At 40.8% G+C, this 18,828-nt stretch overlaps 1 protein-coding gene across 12 annotated transcripts in view; it reads right to left on the bottom strand.

Annotated features, from left to right (window-relative positions):
* Window positions 1–18,723, bottom strand: part of BRD1 (bromodomain containing 1) — a 69,101-nt gene extending 50,378 nt beyond the window's left edge. For 2 of the 12 annotated variants that reach the window (XM_068931214.1, XM_068931197.1), the window contains exons 1-2: window positions 9,378–9,717; window positions 3,823–5,203 (exon numbers count right to left, since the gene is read on the bottom strand). In XM_068931214.1, coding sequence (XP_068787315.1) covers window positions 3,823–5,189 — 1,367 coding nt within the window. In that variant the 5' untranslated portion in view covers window positions 5,190–5,203; window positions 9,378–9,717. Of the gene's footprint in view, window positions 1–3,822; window positions 5,204–6,759; window positions 6,885–9,377; window positions 9,718–10,633; window positions 10,713–15,934; window positions 16,050–16,359 lie in introns of those variants that run through there. The other 10 variants (XM_068931205.1, XM_068931190.1, XM_068931194.1 and 7 more) reach the window with 10 other exon arrangements.
* Between the last annotated feature and the right edge of the window lie 105 nt (window positions 18,724–18,828).

Here is an 18,828-nt window from a genome sequence, read left to right on the forward strand (position 1 = left end):
GGGTACAAATACTGTCTGGATTCTAGCTTCCCCCACACACACAGTCACACAGTGCAACTCTTCTGACACTCAGCAGCTCTTCCCAGAAGCATGTGACTACTTGAGACTAAGCTCATGTCTGCCTCATGCATGCTTACTGTTTTTTCATTTTTTATTTTTATTTTAAAGAAAGGCACCAAAAATCTCCAGCTTTAAAAAAAAGCAGTGAAATCAAGCAAGCAGGCATTCACCTCCTGTTATCATCGTTTTAACACTTCTAAAATCTGACCCTACGTGATAGCCTGTGTGAGGCCATATCATTAGATTACAAATGATCTATAGAATGACACTATCTACATAACTTGTAAATGAAAAGCCTAGAGTACGACATCTGTGTAAGAAATTCTAATAACTGGAAAGGGTACAGTTCTGAAAATCATTCAAGGCAGTAGCTCAGAAACCTGATCTACAGATAGGTCGATAAAGAAATTTAAGAGCTACAAAAAGTTGTTTAGAAATAATGAGGTTATGTTGGTTTACACCTTTTAACAAATCTTGACTATCGAGACAGCTGTTTTGGAAAACAGCATTACTGCAAAAAGTGTCAATAAGATGCTCAATCTTTCGTACACATTCACCATCCAGATCAGGAAACAGAGTATCACTATGATCTTAACATTGGTGTATTTCTACAGCTGTCTTCCCTAAATAACCGACTATATACCAAGTAGACCTATTACTAGTATTGATATCAATCATTAAGAAATTAAATCAAAATAAATAACTCTACACAGGTGTCCCAGTTTTCTGAGATGTAGAGAACATGCTTATTTCAAACTCTTTAGGGCAAAGAGGGAGGAGAGAGAAATATATATATATTTAAACTTGGAGCCTATATGTTTCTTCTCTAACTATTTAAAAGGCTTAATCGCTTTTACTCAAGGTCTCTGTCTGGAAAGGCAAATCAGGTTTCAGCTCTAAGTAAAAAAGTGATTTAAAGAACAGATTAGAGAAAAGGGATTATTTAAATGAAGATTGCTGTGAACTGATTTACATCATTCATTACGGTATATGGATGTGTGTTAAAAAAATGCACATTGCAGTTTTTCTAAAGAGAAAAGAGAAGTAAAGAAAATTTAACAATTGAGATTTGGGTCTGCAGTAAGACCACTTCTCCTTTTAACACACCCATTTCTGTTTTGCTTCTTATTGAGAGTTTAATTTTCTAGGACTACAAGCATTCATTTTGCAAAAAGTAATTAAGCAAGAATCTCACTGAGCCAAAGACAAGAAATTCACAATAAAGCTTAACTTTAAAATATTTTTTAAACTGTGCTTGTTTTTAAACTTCTGATATAGAATATAACATCCAGAAATTTTGTCAATTAATATAAGGATATATGTTAGTTTTCAGTAACATGAAATCGAGCATGTCCACAAGAAAGCTGAATTTCTCTGCAATCTTGGAAAAAAATCAGTTCTGATTAAAATAAAAAAAAGGGCTTTATTTATGTGTTCCTGACATCTAATGACAATGTTAAAATTATAATTTCATTCTGATGATAGTATTCTTTTAGTATTAAGTATTATGAAAGTTATATATGAGAAGAATCGCCAGAACTAGAAATGTGCATTCTAATTCCCAACTGTCATTTAGTTCATGTTCTTTCTTATTTTGTCTTTCACAAAAAAACTCAAACCAGATTGTGCTAATTTAGTATATCGTTTTATATAAACTTGCCGTCTACCACAAACATGGGTACCTGTTTAAATAACAGCATTTGTTACCTGCTGTCACCTTAAGCTTTCCTTTAATATATCACTAAACAGAAAAAAAATCATAATTTTATCAGGCAAATCATGACAGAGAATAGTGCAATTAATCTGACGTTTGTAAATATCACACAGGACCTACAGGCTGTTTGTCAAAGTCAGTCAGCAATTAGTACATACATTAACAATAAGGGAGTGCACTCTCAAAATTTTTATTTATTCAGATGAATTTCACTAGCTTTCCCTGTCCACTACCTGAGACTTGGAGTCAGCTTTCAAATAAGCATGGTTTGTTTATATTATCATAAGAGCACTCACTGTCTCAGCATTCAGAGTCCTGTCACAGTATATATGATGAAACTGCACATAGAAATTGTGTGTTTTTTAGAAACTCAGAAGTACTGTTCTGTCAAATTCAAGGGGTAAACAAACACATGGATGTTCTAAATGCTGAAAATAAATCAAATATGGAGTGGTAAAAACAAACTTGTACTTAGCTCCCATGCATTTTTGCCTTTTTGGTTTTGCATTTTGATTGACACAAAATTTTGCATTTTTGAGCGCAGTGTAATTAAGTCTCAAACATTTAGCGAAGCGAAAGCTTTATTTTTCTACCCTAGAGCTTTCTTTCATTGCTTAAATCCCAGAAATGAGCTTGTTTCCACTGCTGAAATGCATTATAACTCAGCTCAAGTGAAAGAAATCTGAGAAGAGATGCTACTGTTCTAAGAAAGATATAGCTAGATTAGAAAACTGGAGTTCATTCTAAATTAGTAAGTTCTGAAATAAAGAGGTTTGAAAATCTTCATTTTTGCTCCCATTCTGTTATTACCTATGAAAACATCATTTAAAACAGCTTTCTGATCCAAGCACCACTTCACTAGCCTCATCAGATCTATAACAGTATGCCAGCTCCCTAATCAACACTGGTAAAATACAATAACATGATATTAAATGTGAAGGGCAACTTCAATTCTGATTTTTCTTTTTTGCACTTGCACTTACAATACTCTTGAAACATGTTTTATATTGGCAATTACAACAGCTCCTGCAAGAACTGCAGCAGATACACTAATATAAAGGCAGTGTAAACTAAACTAACCAAGTATACATCTGTAAGTAAACACACAATTAAGATTAAAGCTCTCTTGTCACATGCTCTAATTGCTTTTTGTTCAAAAAGAAATGTTCTACTTAAGCCATAAGACAGGTATTTGCATCACTACAGCATCACTGCATGGGAGGGCACACATTTTGGGGGTTCCATGACTAAGAATGTATTAGCCAACTGACTTTTCACCACTTACTTCCTTTTTTTTTAAAAAAAAAAAAAAAAAAAGTCTGCGAAGTACCAAATTCTCCCAAGCCTTGATAAACACCACTGCACTTGCAAAAGGAAAATGCAGATTTAGGAAGAGCCTCCTGAGAAGTTACTCAGCACCACAAGAGAATAACGACTAGTGCAGTTTTTCTGCACTACTTGCATAGATTTTAGGGTACAAGTTTATATTTAAGTTAGGCAAGACAAAACAAGATTCAAACCTGACCATACACAGATCTGATTTTCTTTTTGGATCCCTTACAGTCGGGAACAGAAGTTCCGATTCCCAATTTATGAATACAGTTAACCCCCACCTTGCCTGTATTTTGAAATGAAGGAGTGTGTGTATATATATGCGCGCGTGTGTGTGTGTGTGTGTATACATGTATACACACACACGCGCATATATATACACACACACACGCACGTTATTTTAAACTAAGCAGTTAATTCTGAAAGGTATTGCAAACAACAACAACTAAGGCACAAACATCATTTGGTCTGACAAAAAAACATTTCCAAAGACAAGATAGAAATCTACTGATTTCTACAGGGAAGCTAATGCATTTTTAATGCAATTTCAAAAAAGTACAGCATACACAATGTACATTAATCCTTGGCCTTTAAGGAAGGCATATAAGAAATGTATGAAGACCTCTAATCTGTATCTTTAGATAGCATCTTTAGATGGCTTAAAATTAAACAGACAAATTAAGCGCACGTTTCTCTCAGCTGGATGGTTTGCTTACCTCTGGGGGGGGATATAAGGAGCAGATACTGTTGGCATAACTGTACAGGGTTCAACCACTGTTTTCTTGGCCTTTTTTGTCTTTTTTCTGACTTTTGATGTAGACCTAGCAGTTCTGACTGATCCCTCCTTTCTACAAACACCGTTTTTGATTTCAGCTTCTCCATAAATATTTAGAGGTCTCCGTATGCAACCTGGTGGAGTATGTACATCACAATATGCAGTCTTTTTCACAGAGAACGTTGTCCCACTGCCAGTTAGTTCTTTCACAGGTTCCATTTTCATATATAGGCCAGCTTTTTGAGCACACGTCACATGGAATGCAGTATAGCAATTTGCTTTGTGGCACTGGATGCAGGCACCAACACCTTTCTGTTTACAGAGGTAGCATGTTAACTTCCATCTGGCGGGGGGAATGTTCCTGACACCATCAATTGGCTCAATAAAAACTGTATTGGCAAATCCAACTTCTGGAATCCACAAAGCACACACAACATGTCCCCATCGATCATCATCAGTCTTTTTAAAGGCACCTCCCTTGTTTGGGCACAGCACACAGTCTACAGGCCGAGAACGGGATTGCAGACAGTGTCTGCAGAGCCACTGGCCCTCAGGTATATATGGCACCCCATAGCATTCCTGATGTACTGCTAAATTACACATATCACAAAATAGGATTACATTGCTGTTCTGACATTCACCATCCATGCATATACAACACACTGCATCTTCATCAATTAAAGACTGATGATCACCCTGTTTTTGGTTCTCACAATAAGACTCTTTTTCAAACCTATCCATAAGGAATTCAAACATATTTTGTGACACAACTGACACTCCATCACTTTTCCGCTTCTCATTTATTATTTCTAACCATGCATAATCTTCTTCATCCATGTCATACTCAACTTCATTATCAAGTTCTTCTGCTGATTTTTCAATGAATTTATAATAAACTGGAGGTCGCCGAGGAGCAGAAGGTGGACTGTATTCAACAATCCGTACTTTTGGTTCTGGAAGTGGAGCTGCTGTAGCGGGTATACCATGTGAGCTTGGAAGAACTTCATTTTTCTTTTTCACTTTGTTATTTTTATGCCGTTTGCTTCTTAGACAAACTGGTGGTCTTTCACTATTTTCTTTATTGCTGTTGCATTCACTCATTTCCTGGGCTGTAAGATCATCTTCTAATATAATCTCTAACGGATCAAAGATACTGATCCTATGCAGGCGACCTTCAATTTCTATTTCAACCATTCTTTGAGCTTGAGCGTACGTCAAGGTTTCTCGTGTGGGGGAGTGCTTAATACTGCATGGGGAAGAAGAATGCCTTGCTGCCGATACTCGATGACATCTTCCTTTTCTCCTCATTTGGTAATGTTTACCTACAATAAGAGCAACAGTTAGTACAATGAACTACAAACATTTACATTAAAATATTAGCTTTATTTTAGTAGGAAAAAACCCTTAAAAGTTGTATAACCCCCAAACTATCTAACCAATTTCCGAGAGATCAGTTAACCTGTCACCTTTACTGAACAGGACTGCTCAGGCTGTTTTGAAAAATTTTACCTAACGACAGAAAGTAAGATCTCCTAAATATTAGCTTCTTACATAAGTACCACTGTACAGAATTCATATTATAAAATAAGTGCTACATACACACTAACTGTAGCAATTCTGTAACAGAGAGAAAACATTTCATAAGTGCCACCAAAAAATACAGTTTTGATATACTGTAAGAAAACGTCTCTATAATACAAAACTTCCAATTCATAAAGAGTGTCTGTAGTTTCAAATTTGTTCAACATCAACAGGTTTTCTTCATCTCTCCCTAGTTTCTCTAAGTGTTATATTTAAGAATCACCTCACCTCGTTGTCATTACTAGAGAGTTACTAGCATCAATGTAATTTTACTGTTTTAAGTGGGCCCACATTAGGAGGACGACCCTTATTCAGTGTTAAGACTTTAAACTCCAGTGAGATGCACCAAAGAACAAGAACACAATCTGACTTGCAAAACACTGAAGCATGGACCACAATTATGAAACATTCAACTCGTAAAGTAGATTTGACCTAGAACATACTGAAAAATTCACTGTGCTTGTGTGTGTGTGTAAACACACATATAAACACCCTTATCTTTCAACCAATTCTTCAGGATTTGTTCTCAGAGCAATTGGGGTAGATAACAATCTCACTCTCTTTAAATCCAAACCCAAGGCTTCTTCTAAAATAAAATAACATCATTTTCAAGTTGCTTTTCAGAACAACATTTTCAAAATGTTTTTCTTTTCTGGGGGTTGAAAATAAGACAAGACAAGAAAGATGAAAGATAAGAAAATAAGACAAAAGACAAATTAATCAAGTCAAGCTAATAAGTTCGTTCTCTATTCCCCTCGCTTTTCTTCCTAATAAATTCCTAATAAATAAACAGCAAGCATAGCTGTCAGCTACAGAAAAGAAATACTCCTGATGTTTAACCGTTTGCTCAAAGTATTAGGGCCTCACCATTCCAATTCTGATCAAGTTAGAAATTCTGCAATTCAAGTCAATGCTATTTAGTAGCCAAGATAATTCAACTAGCGTTAGCATACAACAAATAGACAAATACAGAGACCAAAATACAATTACAGTGAAAGAGAACCATAGCTAACACATGTAGAAAATCGGAAAGACTGGAACAATTAATACATCAATTATCCACAGCCTGCATTTGCTTTTGTTCAGTCTATGATGTCAATCTCCCTGAAAGTGTACCTTCACAATTCTGCAGGAACTCCATTAAAGATGACCAGATATTTTAAGTAGCTACCTTAGATCAGACCCTCTGAAGAGCTAGTTTTATCTGCTTGCACAGATTGATCTTGTTTTCCCAAAGAGAAGTGAAGAGAAAAAAAAAAAAAAACTAAGTTTTATTATCCATGCAAGTGTTACTTACAGATCTCGCTTTTAGATGGATATTCCTTAAATCTTATTATATGTTTCATAGGCTAAACACAGACACAAAAAAGGACACTCAGTGTTCAATCATTACAGGCCTCTCACCGGCTCTCTATAAACAGATGAACAGAAAAGATCACCTCTCTTCATATAAGTTTGGGTGAAATACTTAACTGAATTCTACAAGATACGAGTTAAGCACACCAATTTCTTACCGACTGAAGAAGTTTAAACCACTAATAGTGGTATAAAAGGTCCAATAACTAGAAATAAAGATACACCGATAATTTATCTGGAATTAAAGTTCCCATATCAGAATTTGTAATTCAGGGGCCAAAGATAACACATTTGCTCTGATTTCTGTTTATTAACATACACACCTAGCAACATTAGGGATTATTCAAATAAAAAACATATATGTGCTGATGTACAGCAACCTGCTACTGACTAGTACGGTGTCACTTTATATTGTTGATTTTTTTGATACTTGTCTTTCATTTAATCAACAAGCAAGAAAAAAAAATCATTAAAAAAGTTTCCCTCTTAAAAATCTAGACGAACTTAATGTCTCTTCCTACAACTACTAAACATGCGCAACCACCCACACTATTCATCATGACAGTGACTGTTTTGACAAATTAATGGGGTAGGGATGAGAGAGGTAGCCTTCAGAAATCAGAAAATAGGCTTCTTGTCCACACTTACCCATGTAACTTAACCCAGTATCATAGAAAAAAATCCATTAATGTTAGATTTCCAACCTCTTACCGTTCCCCTGCCAAAATTCTTACGCAACCCGGCAACAGGAACAGGAAAAAATATTTTAAAGCACAAGTTCTTGCACTGGGACTTATAACTGCTGTCATAAATGTCAAATAAAAGAAATTGTATGAACCTGAAAGATAAAAACGATTGGACTAGCATCTAAGCACCTTTTCTGTAATATTCACCTGCAAATAAAACTAAACTAGAAAACAAATTACAACCACAGTTACATGGAAAATGTATACCCTACAAATATAATGAAATGAACACAGAATTGGAATTGGTGCTCCTCTGGCCTAATTTTCTAGAAACTCAGTGCGAGTAACTTAAACGCTCTGGGAGTTAAAGAAGTATTTTGTGTTTTGTGTTTTTATTTTTTTTAAAAACTCCTATTTACAAACTTCCTAAAAATATTCCAGAGGAAGACCAGGTTTCTGCATAATGAATCTACAGCTGGCAAACTGCTTTGCTTTTCCGAGTTACTTATCACAGGCACCTTTCTTCCCTCCCCTCAGTAGTAAGCTGCAGATCCACAGGAATGAAGACCACGTGCACAGGTTTGAAAACCAGTAAAGTCAGATAACAGTTTCTGTTCAGCATTAATAGCGATATCACACTGATGGGAAAATACAAATAACGTATTTCTGCTAGCACTCTTCTGCCTCTTATAACAACTCAAAGGCTGTAGGAGATAAAACTGGAAAGTTATCCATAGCTTTCCTCTCCTGGAATTACATCAGCTGCTTGGGAAAAAAAGTCATCGGCAGACACTTTCCCTCACAACAAAAGTGCACGAAGACAGCTGGTTATGTGGAATGCGCAGTATGAGGCAAAAGTAGCTTTTACTGAGGTGTAGGATAGCTAAAACCAACAGAAAAGTATAACACCACACGCTTTCTGATTACGAATCCCTTTGCAGTCTCTCTCCTAGTTACCCTCCTCCACTCCAAACAATCGCCTTTGGTGCCTGGATCCCCTGTCCCGTGGAAAAGAGAATGCCATTCTCAATGGATACTTTCATGCAGACCATTAAGAAGAGAAAGACACAGGAATGCTCCTTAGTCCTAGACAATGAGGGTAAGCAAACACTGCTTGCATGCACACAGGGAAGACACCACCCTCAGTTTCAGCTGCGGAGCAGGACCATTTCCCTCAGGGGAATGCGGAGAATTAGCGCTCACGTAACCCGCCCGATCGGCCCGGCGTAGGCTACGCCACTTGGCATCACCACAGCCGCTCTTTCCCCTGAGCGTGAGGGGTGCGGGAAGGAGGCCGCCGACGCTACTGACGCCCCGGCAGCTCTCCCCTCCCCCGCCTCCCGGGATCAGGCACTCGCCCCGGCTCCCGGCGCGCCCCCGCCGCCCCACGGCGCCCGCGCGCGGGGCCGCCCTGCCCACGGGCCCGCCCACAGCCGGCTTCTGCGCGAACACTTCCTGCCCACGCCCAGGGAGCCGCCAGCGCGCACACACCCCTCCGCGCCGATGGTTCCTGCCCGGCCGCGGCATTCCCCCCTCCCGGCCCCCGCCAGGATGGTTCCTGCCCAGGCCCATCATCTCCAGCCCTTCCCAACAGCCACCTCCCTCCCCGCCGCGAAAATACTCGGCCCACCAATATGGCGGCTGACAAAACAGCCCGAGCGGCGCCCTCCCCCAGACCGCCGCGTTCAGCTTCCCCCTCGCAGCCTCCCCGCCCGCTGCGCCCCGAGCCGCCCCGCGCCCCCCCGCTGGCCGTGCCCGACCCGCCTTTCCCTTCCCCCCCGCTCCCCCAGCGGGCTCTGCCTCGCCGCGCCGGCACCCGCCGGCTCCCGGCCCCGCAGCCCCCGGCGCCCGCCGCCCGCCCGCCTTCACTCACGCTATGGGAGCCGCTGAAAGCGCGGCTGACAGACCCTCCCGCTCCGCCTCTGCGGGCCGACGCTGCGGCCGGTTTAATGGCGGAGGTCCCGCCGGCGCTGCCGCCTGGTCCCGCGCCCAGCAGCCCCGGGCGGGCAAGCGGGCGCCGCGAGGGCCGCGCTGCCGGCGGCCGCGACCCGTCGGTGGGTGGGGGGCTGCGGCTGCAGCCGGGCGCGGCGCATTCGTGAGGCACGGCGCAGGTCGCGGTCCGGCTGCGGGCTCGGCGCTCAGCTCCCGGGGCTGAGAATCTCCCCTCCCCCCTCGGCACAAACAATGCGGCTTCACCACAGCGCTGCGCCGACGGGGGGGGGGGGGGGGAAGGGGGGGGAGGGAGAGGGAAGGGACGTGAGGGCGCCAGGCACCGCCCAGCCCGGCCGCCGCCGCCGCGCCGCCCTGCGGGGCGGGGCCTCGAGCTGCCGCTGCCCCCGCCCCGCCGTCAATGGCCGCGGAGGGAGGGGGCCGCCTCGCGCCCTGGCTCGGGCAGGCGCGGGGCGCGCGGCGAGGCGGCAACGCTGCGCCTCAGGGCGCAGGGCGGGAAGGGGCCGCCGCGGCCCCGCGCCCAGCCGCGCCGCGCCGCGCCGCCGGCTCAGGCCGGTCTCTGCCGGCCCGGCCCCGCTCCGCCTGCTTCGAGACGCCTGTTCCGGCGCGTTGCGACGCGGCTGCCTCGGGCTCGCCGACCGAGCTCGGTCACGTCCGCCCTTACAGAGAAAGCCGAAACACCCAGCTCACGGTCAACAAAATGGGGTGCAGGAAACAGCACAGGACTTGCGTGTTGGAAAGCCAGGGCTCAAAACTGCAATATTTGGCACTAGTTATTTCTTTAGGGAAAGTCAGAGCTTGCAAGTTAACTCGTGTAGGTCAGGCTTTTGCTTTCAAGCAATCAGCAATATCCTTACATTTTGACAAAACAAAAGCGAGTTATTTCTAGCTCTCCATGCAAAGAGCACCCTTTGTTACGTACTATTTTTAGACTGCCGTTGCAGCCATAGTCTAGATTTGGCGGATTTTACTGTATCTGCTTCTGTAAGACAGCTGCACCCACATGCTTAAATGTCTCCTTTTCAGCTAGCCCAGTCCGGGACAAACACTTGTCTTTGCCTATCACACGGAGCAAGCCCTGTACGCACTAAACAGAAAAGCAGTGAGGAGTACACATGGTACTCCTCATCCATCTGTACCAACCACACATTCGTTAAAGCTTTCTTCAAAATAACTTACCTGTTTACTCTTGCATGGTTTCTAGTACTACAGTGTTGGCTCGCCTCAAACACCAGCTTGTCCAACAGTAAGTTTATAACTAGGAAATCAGACATAGATACACCTGTCATTATTTACTTGTAGCAAGTGAATTAAGGTCCAGAGAGCTTAAGTAACTTAGCTAGGGAAACCCTGTGGAATAGGCAGTGCAAATACTTTCTAACTCATTTTTCTGCCTCATCGGGGACCACCCAGCAGCTTGCTTTCTAACAAAGCAGAATCCACCAAAAGAGCTAACGTTTGTACAGCGCACTCAGTGAAGAAATAGGTCTTTAGGAGCAGATTGGCCAAGCATCTTCAATTTTACATCTGAGGGGGGTGGGGGGAAGAAGAAAATATATGCACTATGGAGCTTATTTGCACCCTGCTTGTGAGGAATCACTTTCTGGTTACATCATTTAAATAAGCACATTGTCAGTTTAAGAAGTCTTACAAGGTGCTGACTTAAGTTAATGTAGTTGCATAGGAATTCAGATTGTGAGACAAAGATATTAAAGAGGAAGCAGCATACTAAGTCGTATACATTAGTGTACAGTCTTAAGTAGCAGGCTGAGATAAAAATGAGTAGGGTGACAAACACTGTCAAGAAGCTAATACTAAGAATCATTTAGGCTAGAAAACACGTCGTTCTGTCTTTTAAGCGATAATCCACATGTATTATCTGTCCTGCAGTCGAACAAATGCTTTACAGCTGGAGACAAGTTTTCCACAGAGTGCTTGATGGTGTCCATACTCTCATGTGTCTGAGGCACAAGTCTGGCACTTCTCCAGTTTCTTTTTTTCTACCAGGGAAGTTAACAGTGCTCAGCAGCTAGGCATCCCTTCAGTAATGCAATGCTCCTTAAATTTGTACTATTTCACCATCTTTTTGCATTTTGAACCCATGCTTTACTCTCTGGTAAGCAATACTTACATGGCTTTTCCCAAGATATATCTTCCAGCTGTCTCCTGTGCACAGGACAAATTTTGCAAAAATACCCCATCCATGAAGTGTAATCTCCTAAACTTCAGGCTGATACGGGCAGGCAGTGGTAGTTCCAAAAGGATTTCGTTAATAATGTAACAGCAGCCTCATTGATTCTGACAACCTATTGACCCAGGACTCACAGCACAGCTTGAATCTACCATGACAACGTGTGCTACGGTGCCAAAACTAGATCTACTAATAGTTTTGAAATGAGAGGCTTCTAATCTACTTTGGCCTAATGCAGAATGGCCTCCTTGCCTCAGATTCCCTGCAGAATTTCAAAAGACCGCTGAGCTTTTTTTTTTTTTTTTTTTCTCCCCTGCAGTCAACAGTGAAGATAGTGACTTCACCTCGAATTACTAACCCACTGGCACGGTTCGTCAATGGTCTAGATCCTCTCAATTACTCTCAGTGAGAAGGTCTGAGGAATCTTTGCTATGGACTGTCCAGGCTCTGTCACAGAACGCATGCAATAACTCCTGGTACAGTACTTCTCAGCAATGGCACAAATTCAGAGCAGGCTTGACACACAGCCCAGTACTAGAGGCCTTACAGTGTCTTTCAAATCACCTCTCATTGACCTTATGACAGGCTACCAGATCAGGATCCTCCGCCCTTGATGTTAAATGTAAGGATCCTTTCAAAATGCAGCAGCATGTGGTTTTGCTTGGTGGGTGCATTTGATCAGTCCAGAGCGCACACTTCTATAATCCTTAAGATGTCCATTTCTGTTGCCTGTTCCATCTCACAAGTGAAACTCAATGCCTCAAAACAGTGTTCTCTCAATTTTGGGGAAGGGAGGAAAAAAATGCTACTGGGATAGCATACTATTTCAAGCAGAAATATAACTGGCCTTCTCTGAACCATTGCTTGATGGCAACAGGGCCCTCACTGGCTTTGTTGGCACTAGTTCAACATGTTTTAGGTGTAGGGTTTTAGGTACCAGTCCACCAGAATCTTCATGCTCCTGTTTATCAGCATCAGATTTTGACTCAAGTTACCACTACCGACTCACTGTGCAAAAAAGACTTCCACAGAAGCAATATCTTCTGCTTAGCAGCTTTCACCTGCACCAGTTACCAAATGCTCAAGAAAATCATTTCAACAGGGAAGAATCAGGCAATCAAATACAAAAGTCACTAATCCGCTCTGGCATCCTCCTCTTTTCCCCTGTGGGATCATATTTCATGAGACATACTTCTACACTGCTAAAGGATATCACCTAAATAGTATTATCTTCACTGATTAATAAAGACCAACTCAAGACATGCCACAGCACTTAAGTGGTATGTACTTTCCCCAGACGGGGCTCTATATCCCTCTTCCTGTCTGAAAAGCTGGCTGGTAAAAGGACAAGAAAAAAAGCTCACCCACGCCACAGATTCTTTAGAACCTCCTTGCAGGCATTTTGGTGTCTCAGCTCATACTCATCCAGTTTGCAAAGCTCACTGGAATGCTTCTACATCTTCGAGAATCTTTCTATTTCAGGGTAGGTTTTGGACCTCCATAATGCATATGCATAGGACTTCATCCTACCACCGTGGCAAAAACAAAACTGCCTAATCTTGGTAAGTCACATGACATCTCTCTTGTGAGATGCCTCAATCCAAACTATCCCTATAAAGTTTTCAAGCCTGGCTTCCCCACTATATGGTTTCCTCTGAGTCCCAATGCCCCCTAGAATACCATGCCTTGTAAGATACAATCCTACTACAGTGAAGAAGTCCTTGTATGCTGCAAGAGGATGCTTCGCCATTGCACTCACCTTATCAGTTATGGTGAATGGCACTGGCAAGGCACTCAGGGGTATGACTGCGCAAGGCCAGGTGGTTTCAAAAGAGAGATTACTCCCAAACTCGCAGAAGCCAGAGCAATAAGCACTCTGTGTAAAATGCTTCAAACCCTATCATGAGGCCTGACCATCAGCAATGTGATAACAAAAACACAATTGGTAATGCTCACTGCGTGAGGTGGTTTAATGTTTCTGCACCTCTTTTGGCTGATCTTTAGAAACTACTACATTTAAAGACAAATACATGCACCAGTGACCCATCTCCCAGTTATCATCAATATTTAGGCAGAAAGGCAGACTTTTCTTTCATATCAGATTGAGGGGAATATAAGGTTCAAAGTCCTAGATGACAATTCCAGAACAGGACTCAACCTTTTGGCCTCAAATATCAAAGAAAACCTTTGGCTTTTTTTACTCCTAAATTTTTATCGAGTATGATCATGGTTCTACTGTTAGGGAGATTTGTGTACATTTTCCCTTTCATTCTCTGATCCTGAAGTTTTTGACCATATTGTGACAAATTGTGTCTACTGTCACCATATTGTGATCCATGTTCACCAACTGCTGAAGAGCCACTTTTTTCTTTTTTTTCCCTTCTTCTTCTTTTGGCCTCACTTACTCAATTCCTGCATGTACCGTCTTTCTCATCCTCAGAATAAAAGTGGTTCTCTTAGTTATTAAATTAAGAAGGAGATCATTTAGATTTCCAGAACAGTTCATGCTGATCCAAAGGACAGACCTTCTCAGACTGGGAGGGACTTTGTTGTTAATAAAACAAAATGTTGTTGTTAATACAACAAAGAAAGTAACTACTTGAAGTGGAGATTTGTGTCAAAATGCTCCTGGGGAAGACAATAGTGCTATCCACATAAACACCTGATACATATTTCTCAAATCAAACATAATTTTCAATAACTTTAGTCCTAATTTTTTCCCAGATTTTTCCCCAATTTTTTTTAATGTAACTCTGACCAGGTTTGAGATTCAGAAGCTTTTTCATTTAACCTGAATTCAAATAACTGTTCAAGCCAGCATAAGCACTACAAAACTATTACTGCAAACGCATTATAGTTTTCTCTCATAACCCGTTCCTTCTTCCTTCACCTTCTCTCCCTTGCTCCTTTCTTCTTCACTGGACACAGCCTTCATCCAAGCAAAGAAATGTTACTCGCTACCTCAATAAAATAAACTTTATTATTAACCTTTATGAATTACATGCCTTAGAGTGACTTTCTCCATTCTCAATTCCTTGTTGTGATTATCACAACTGGTAACTCTGGCATCTAATGAAGTGTGAACTGTGCCTGAAGTTTTCTTTTTTTCCTTCTTAGATCACTCCAACATGCACCACCAAGGAAGAATCTCTGATGTTTACTATAAGCTAATGCTTCAGCCTTAGTATAATTAAGTTAAAATTCAATCAGCACTGAGACACAAATCTAGTCTTAATTACTTTACTACCTCTTCCTCATTCATTCTAGAGGACAGACCTGGTCTACAGGTGATTAAGACGGTATGCAGTGGAGGAAGCTTTGCTGTTAGAATCCCTAGTCATTTACCGCAGAAGAAATCCCAAAATAGATGGGCTCATTCAGAATTAAAGCTCTGTCTCCTCATTTACATGGGAAGGACGACAAAGCAAGGTCACATCAAAATCCGAGGAGGAAAAATAAAAAGGAAGGAAAAAAAAAAAAAGCCAGAAGCAAGATTCCAAGCAAAACATCCACAAAATAAACAAACAAACAAACAAGCTTCACCCCCCTCCCCCCCAAAACCAGGCATAACTCATTGCTTCAAAAGAGTCCTAAGAAAGGTATCCTCTGTTCACAGAAACCCTACTCTTACATATCATTTAACAAGTATGCAGTAATGAGCCCTATGCAAGTTTTCTTTCCCTTGTCTCAGACACGGCTACCTTGGCCAGTGCCTGATGCTGGCTAATAAAGAGATCTTCCGAATTCACGCACATACAAATCATGTATAAGGCAATATGACCCCATAATGCCAAGAGAACCTCAATAAGCTCCAAAAGATGCTCGAATAGGATCGTCAACGTGAGCACTCCCAACAGACATATAATATATGTCTGCTCTATTCATAGTACAAATGAATCCTATGAACATTCTGTCTTATGTACAGCTCCATACCAAAACCACTGACATACAACACTGGCATGCTATAAACCCAGGACAATACAGAGATTAGCCAGTCGTGTTTGTAATAAGGCAATTAATACAAAATGACAGCAGCATCATGGCTTTGGCAGTGAACGCTGCCACGAAAAAACAAATTCTATCTTTGTGTCTGCCACAGAGCAGCTGTATCATGCCAGGCAAATTACTTAGAATTTCTCACAAGTAGTCAATAACTGTTCATTTTTTATTTTCTGAGCATTTAGCTTCACCCTTTGCGTCCAACGAGCAGTGTCAAGTGCCAGCTGAAGTTAATGGGATACGTACGCTAAATATAAAGTACTCTTATGTTAAGTGTTTTTAAAACTCACATCCTTGTGAAATTAAACTGGACATCCAAATTCAGTACCGCTGACCTTTATTTTAAGGTTTTGATGATTAAGTTTGCACAGTCTACCCAGGGCCCTGGAAGAGGCTGGATCCTGTACAAAAAGAAAAAAAGTATTTTATTAAATATACTATCTTAATGCATAGGAAAGGTAGCAATCCTCTGTGCTTGACTTAACCAGTATCATCTCTTTTTTGATATGATGATGATACTATCTCATCAGTTTTTGTCGTCACGGTTTAATACTGAAAATGCATCACTGATATAGAAATTGTCAGAGGTGGAGCTGAAGTTTGAGTGATTCAGTAGGGAAAACAAGATTATTGGAGTAGGTTTGGAGATAAACACATTAGCTGCACAATTCTGCTAAAATTAGATAACAGCATCAAAACAGTTAATACTACTTACACTGGTGTTATCGATATCCCATTAAAACATTCAATATTCCCAATGGTATACAAATTCAGGAAGACAGAACCACATCAGTTCGTCATTACAGTATCAATGTTATCTTCCCTACCAAGAAATGGATGGAAGAAAGGAAAAATTTAGATTAAGACCAACAGTACAGCGGCCAGAGAGACACTGGGACTACAGAACACAAAGGTCCATCTGCAGTAATTGAAGCTCCACAATCTTCTAATAAAAACATAACAAAGACTATTGACAGAGAAGTGCTCATTTTAAAGAAATATTTACAGTTTTGAGTAGTAGTAATTGAGACTAAGATTTAATTTAGTTGCCAAATGATCTTAGGCTCTTAGTATAGCCTCCCCGAGAGCCTTCTAAATTCAGCTTCCTCCCTATTATTGACAGGGACAGAGAGCAAGTTACTTATGGCTACTTGGGTGAAGCTCCCTTCTTCTCTGAATCTGACACCTATATTCCAGAGAACCCAAACAGTTTCTTCGGGATCGTGCTTTCTTAAACTTCTGACACTCCACAGAACGCACCAGGGAGCAAGGCATTCCGCAGATTGTTAGAGGGAGCAGTTTATAAAGTCACTACAGTCTAGAATGAGGAATGACTTATTGATGTTCAGTTACTTTGAAATCACTTTTAATTCATGTCAAGTTAAGTTAAACGTACAAATAAACGTGTTTATTCACAATATCTAAAACAGATAACACAAGTTTATAAAAGGTGCAAGGCAGGGGGGAAAGCCCTACATTTACTCTACTAAGATTAAATACGAAAGTTTTTGCTTTCTTCTTTTCCAGATGCCTTGCATAGGCCTTTCCGATATACATCTTACTAAAAGACTGCTATTTCACATACTTACAGCTCAGACTGCAGGGTTTATGGAGAACCTATATCCTTACATGAGCACTACCCCAACACTGCTACACTCACCACAAGCTGGCAGTCTGGAGCCTTCTCTACATATGGCGATGACTTTTTCTTTTGGTCATGTCACCAAATCACAGCCACCTCTTACTTTGTTTTATTTATTCTTCACGTTAATTAGTTGTTTGTGAGATGATTTTTCAGCCCTGGTTTTACTTAGATTTTTAAAATCTACTTTCTTAAGTTGCAGATGTATTTCTGTAAAATATTCATGTAAAACAGAAAGAAGTTCAACTATTTCACCTGATGTTTGATATGCCTGCGTGGCTAAATGGTTCTCAAGTCACTAAGATGATAATTTAGAGAAATAATTAACCCTTGTTAGCGCCTAAGGAAATTTTCCTAATAGGCCTATGTAAAAACAGTAGAAAAGGTACAGAGATCCATGTGGAAACAGAAGGCAGGTAACCGAACCACATGTTATCATGCTTTCCATGGTATGGTTACAATGACTATAGAATTCTAAGTAAAATTCAACATGTTAACATTCTATAGCATATTAAGAGATGCTTTACGAGATAACATATTTCTATTTATTGTTATTTATTATTATTGTACGCTAAATAATCATCATAATTACCAGCCTAGAGACTGGTGACAGGGCCTTGTCAGCTAAGCTCTGAGACCTCTATTACCGACTCCATTTGCCAGATCCGGCCAAGGCCAAACTTCATTTTTAAGTAGCTGTATTCATATAAGCACACTTTTGTAATAGAGGAAACAGGGCAAATCAAAGCAACTTGGCTGCGGTATTCCATACCGGCTTTTCCATCAATTTAACTGTACCAGTAAAAACACACTGTAAGTTAAGCAAATATAACATGCAAAAAAACAAAGGACCTTCAGCACATAACATAATAGCTATCTGTTGTGATTTTGGGCAGTATGTCAGTGAAAAAAACTTAATAAGAGATTTCCAAAGGAACCATTGATCACAACAGACCAATTACTTTATGTTGACTGGCACCATCCATTTAGAAGATTCCTCTAAAGCAAATACTTTAGAAGAATGTTCAACAGGTCCGCTATTTCAAAACTGAAGCAAAAGGATCAACTGATTTATTTATATACCGTCATACATCCACCAAAACAATTTTTGAATAAGTTTCATGCATTTTAAACGTGCAGTCAACCGACGAAGACAATTCGGATTAATAAGTGGGTAGCTGCTTTAAAGCTTTGGCCAAAGGGGGAAAAAAAAAAAACAACACCTTCTACCTCTAAACATTATCTTCATGTAAAAGACGATATAGCTTTCAAAGGAAAATTTGGTACCAGAGTAGTTACTTCTGCTCCCAAAGGTAAGACATAAGTTACCATGATCAGTCACATCAAAACCAAACAAGTAGAAATCTAAGATCGCCACTAGGAATAGCGCCGAGAAAGGTCAAATTCTCACCACATCATACACTTAATCACCACTCCGCACAGGTAAGTTATGTTTAAAAAACAAATACAAGACAAATAATAAAAACAGTAGATCACTCAGTTAAATTAACAACTTTGACTAATCCTTCTCAGTCACAGAAG

This window comes from Struthio camelus, chromosome 1 (assembly GCF_040807025.1).
Source record: "Struthio camelus isolate bStrCam1 chromosome 1, bStrCam1.hap1, whole genome shotgun sequence".
Classification (NCBI taxonomy): domain Eukaryota; kingdom Metazoa; phylum Chordata; class Aves; order Struthioniformes; family Struthionidae; genus Struthio; species Struthio camelus.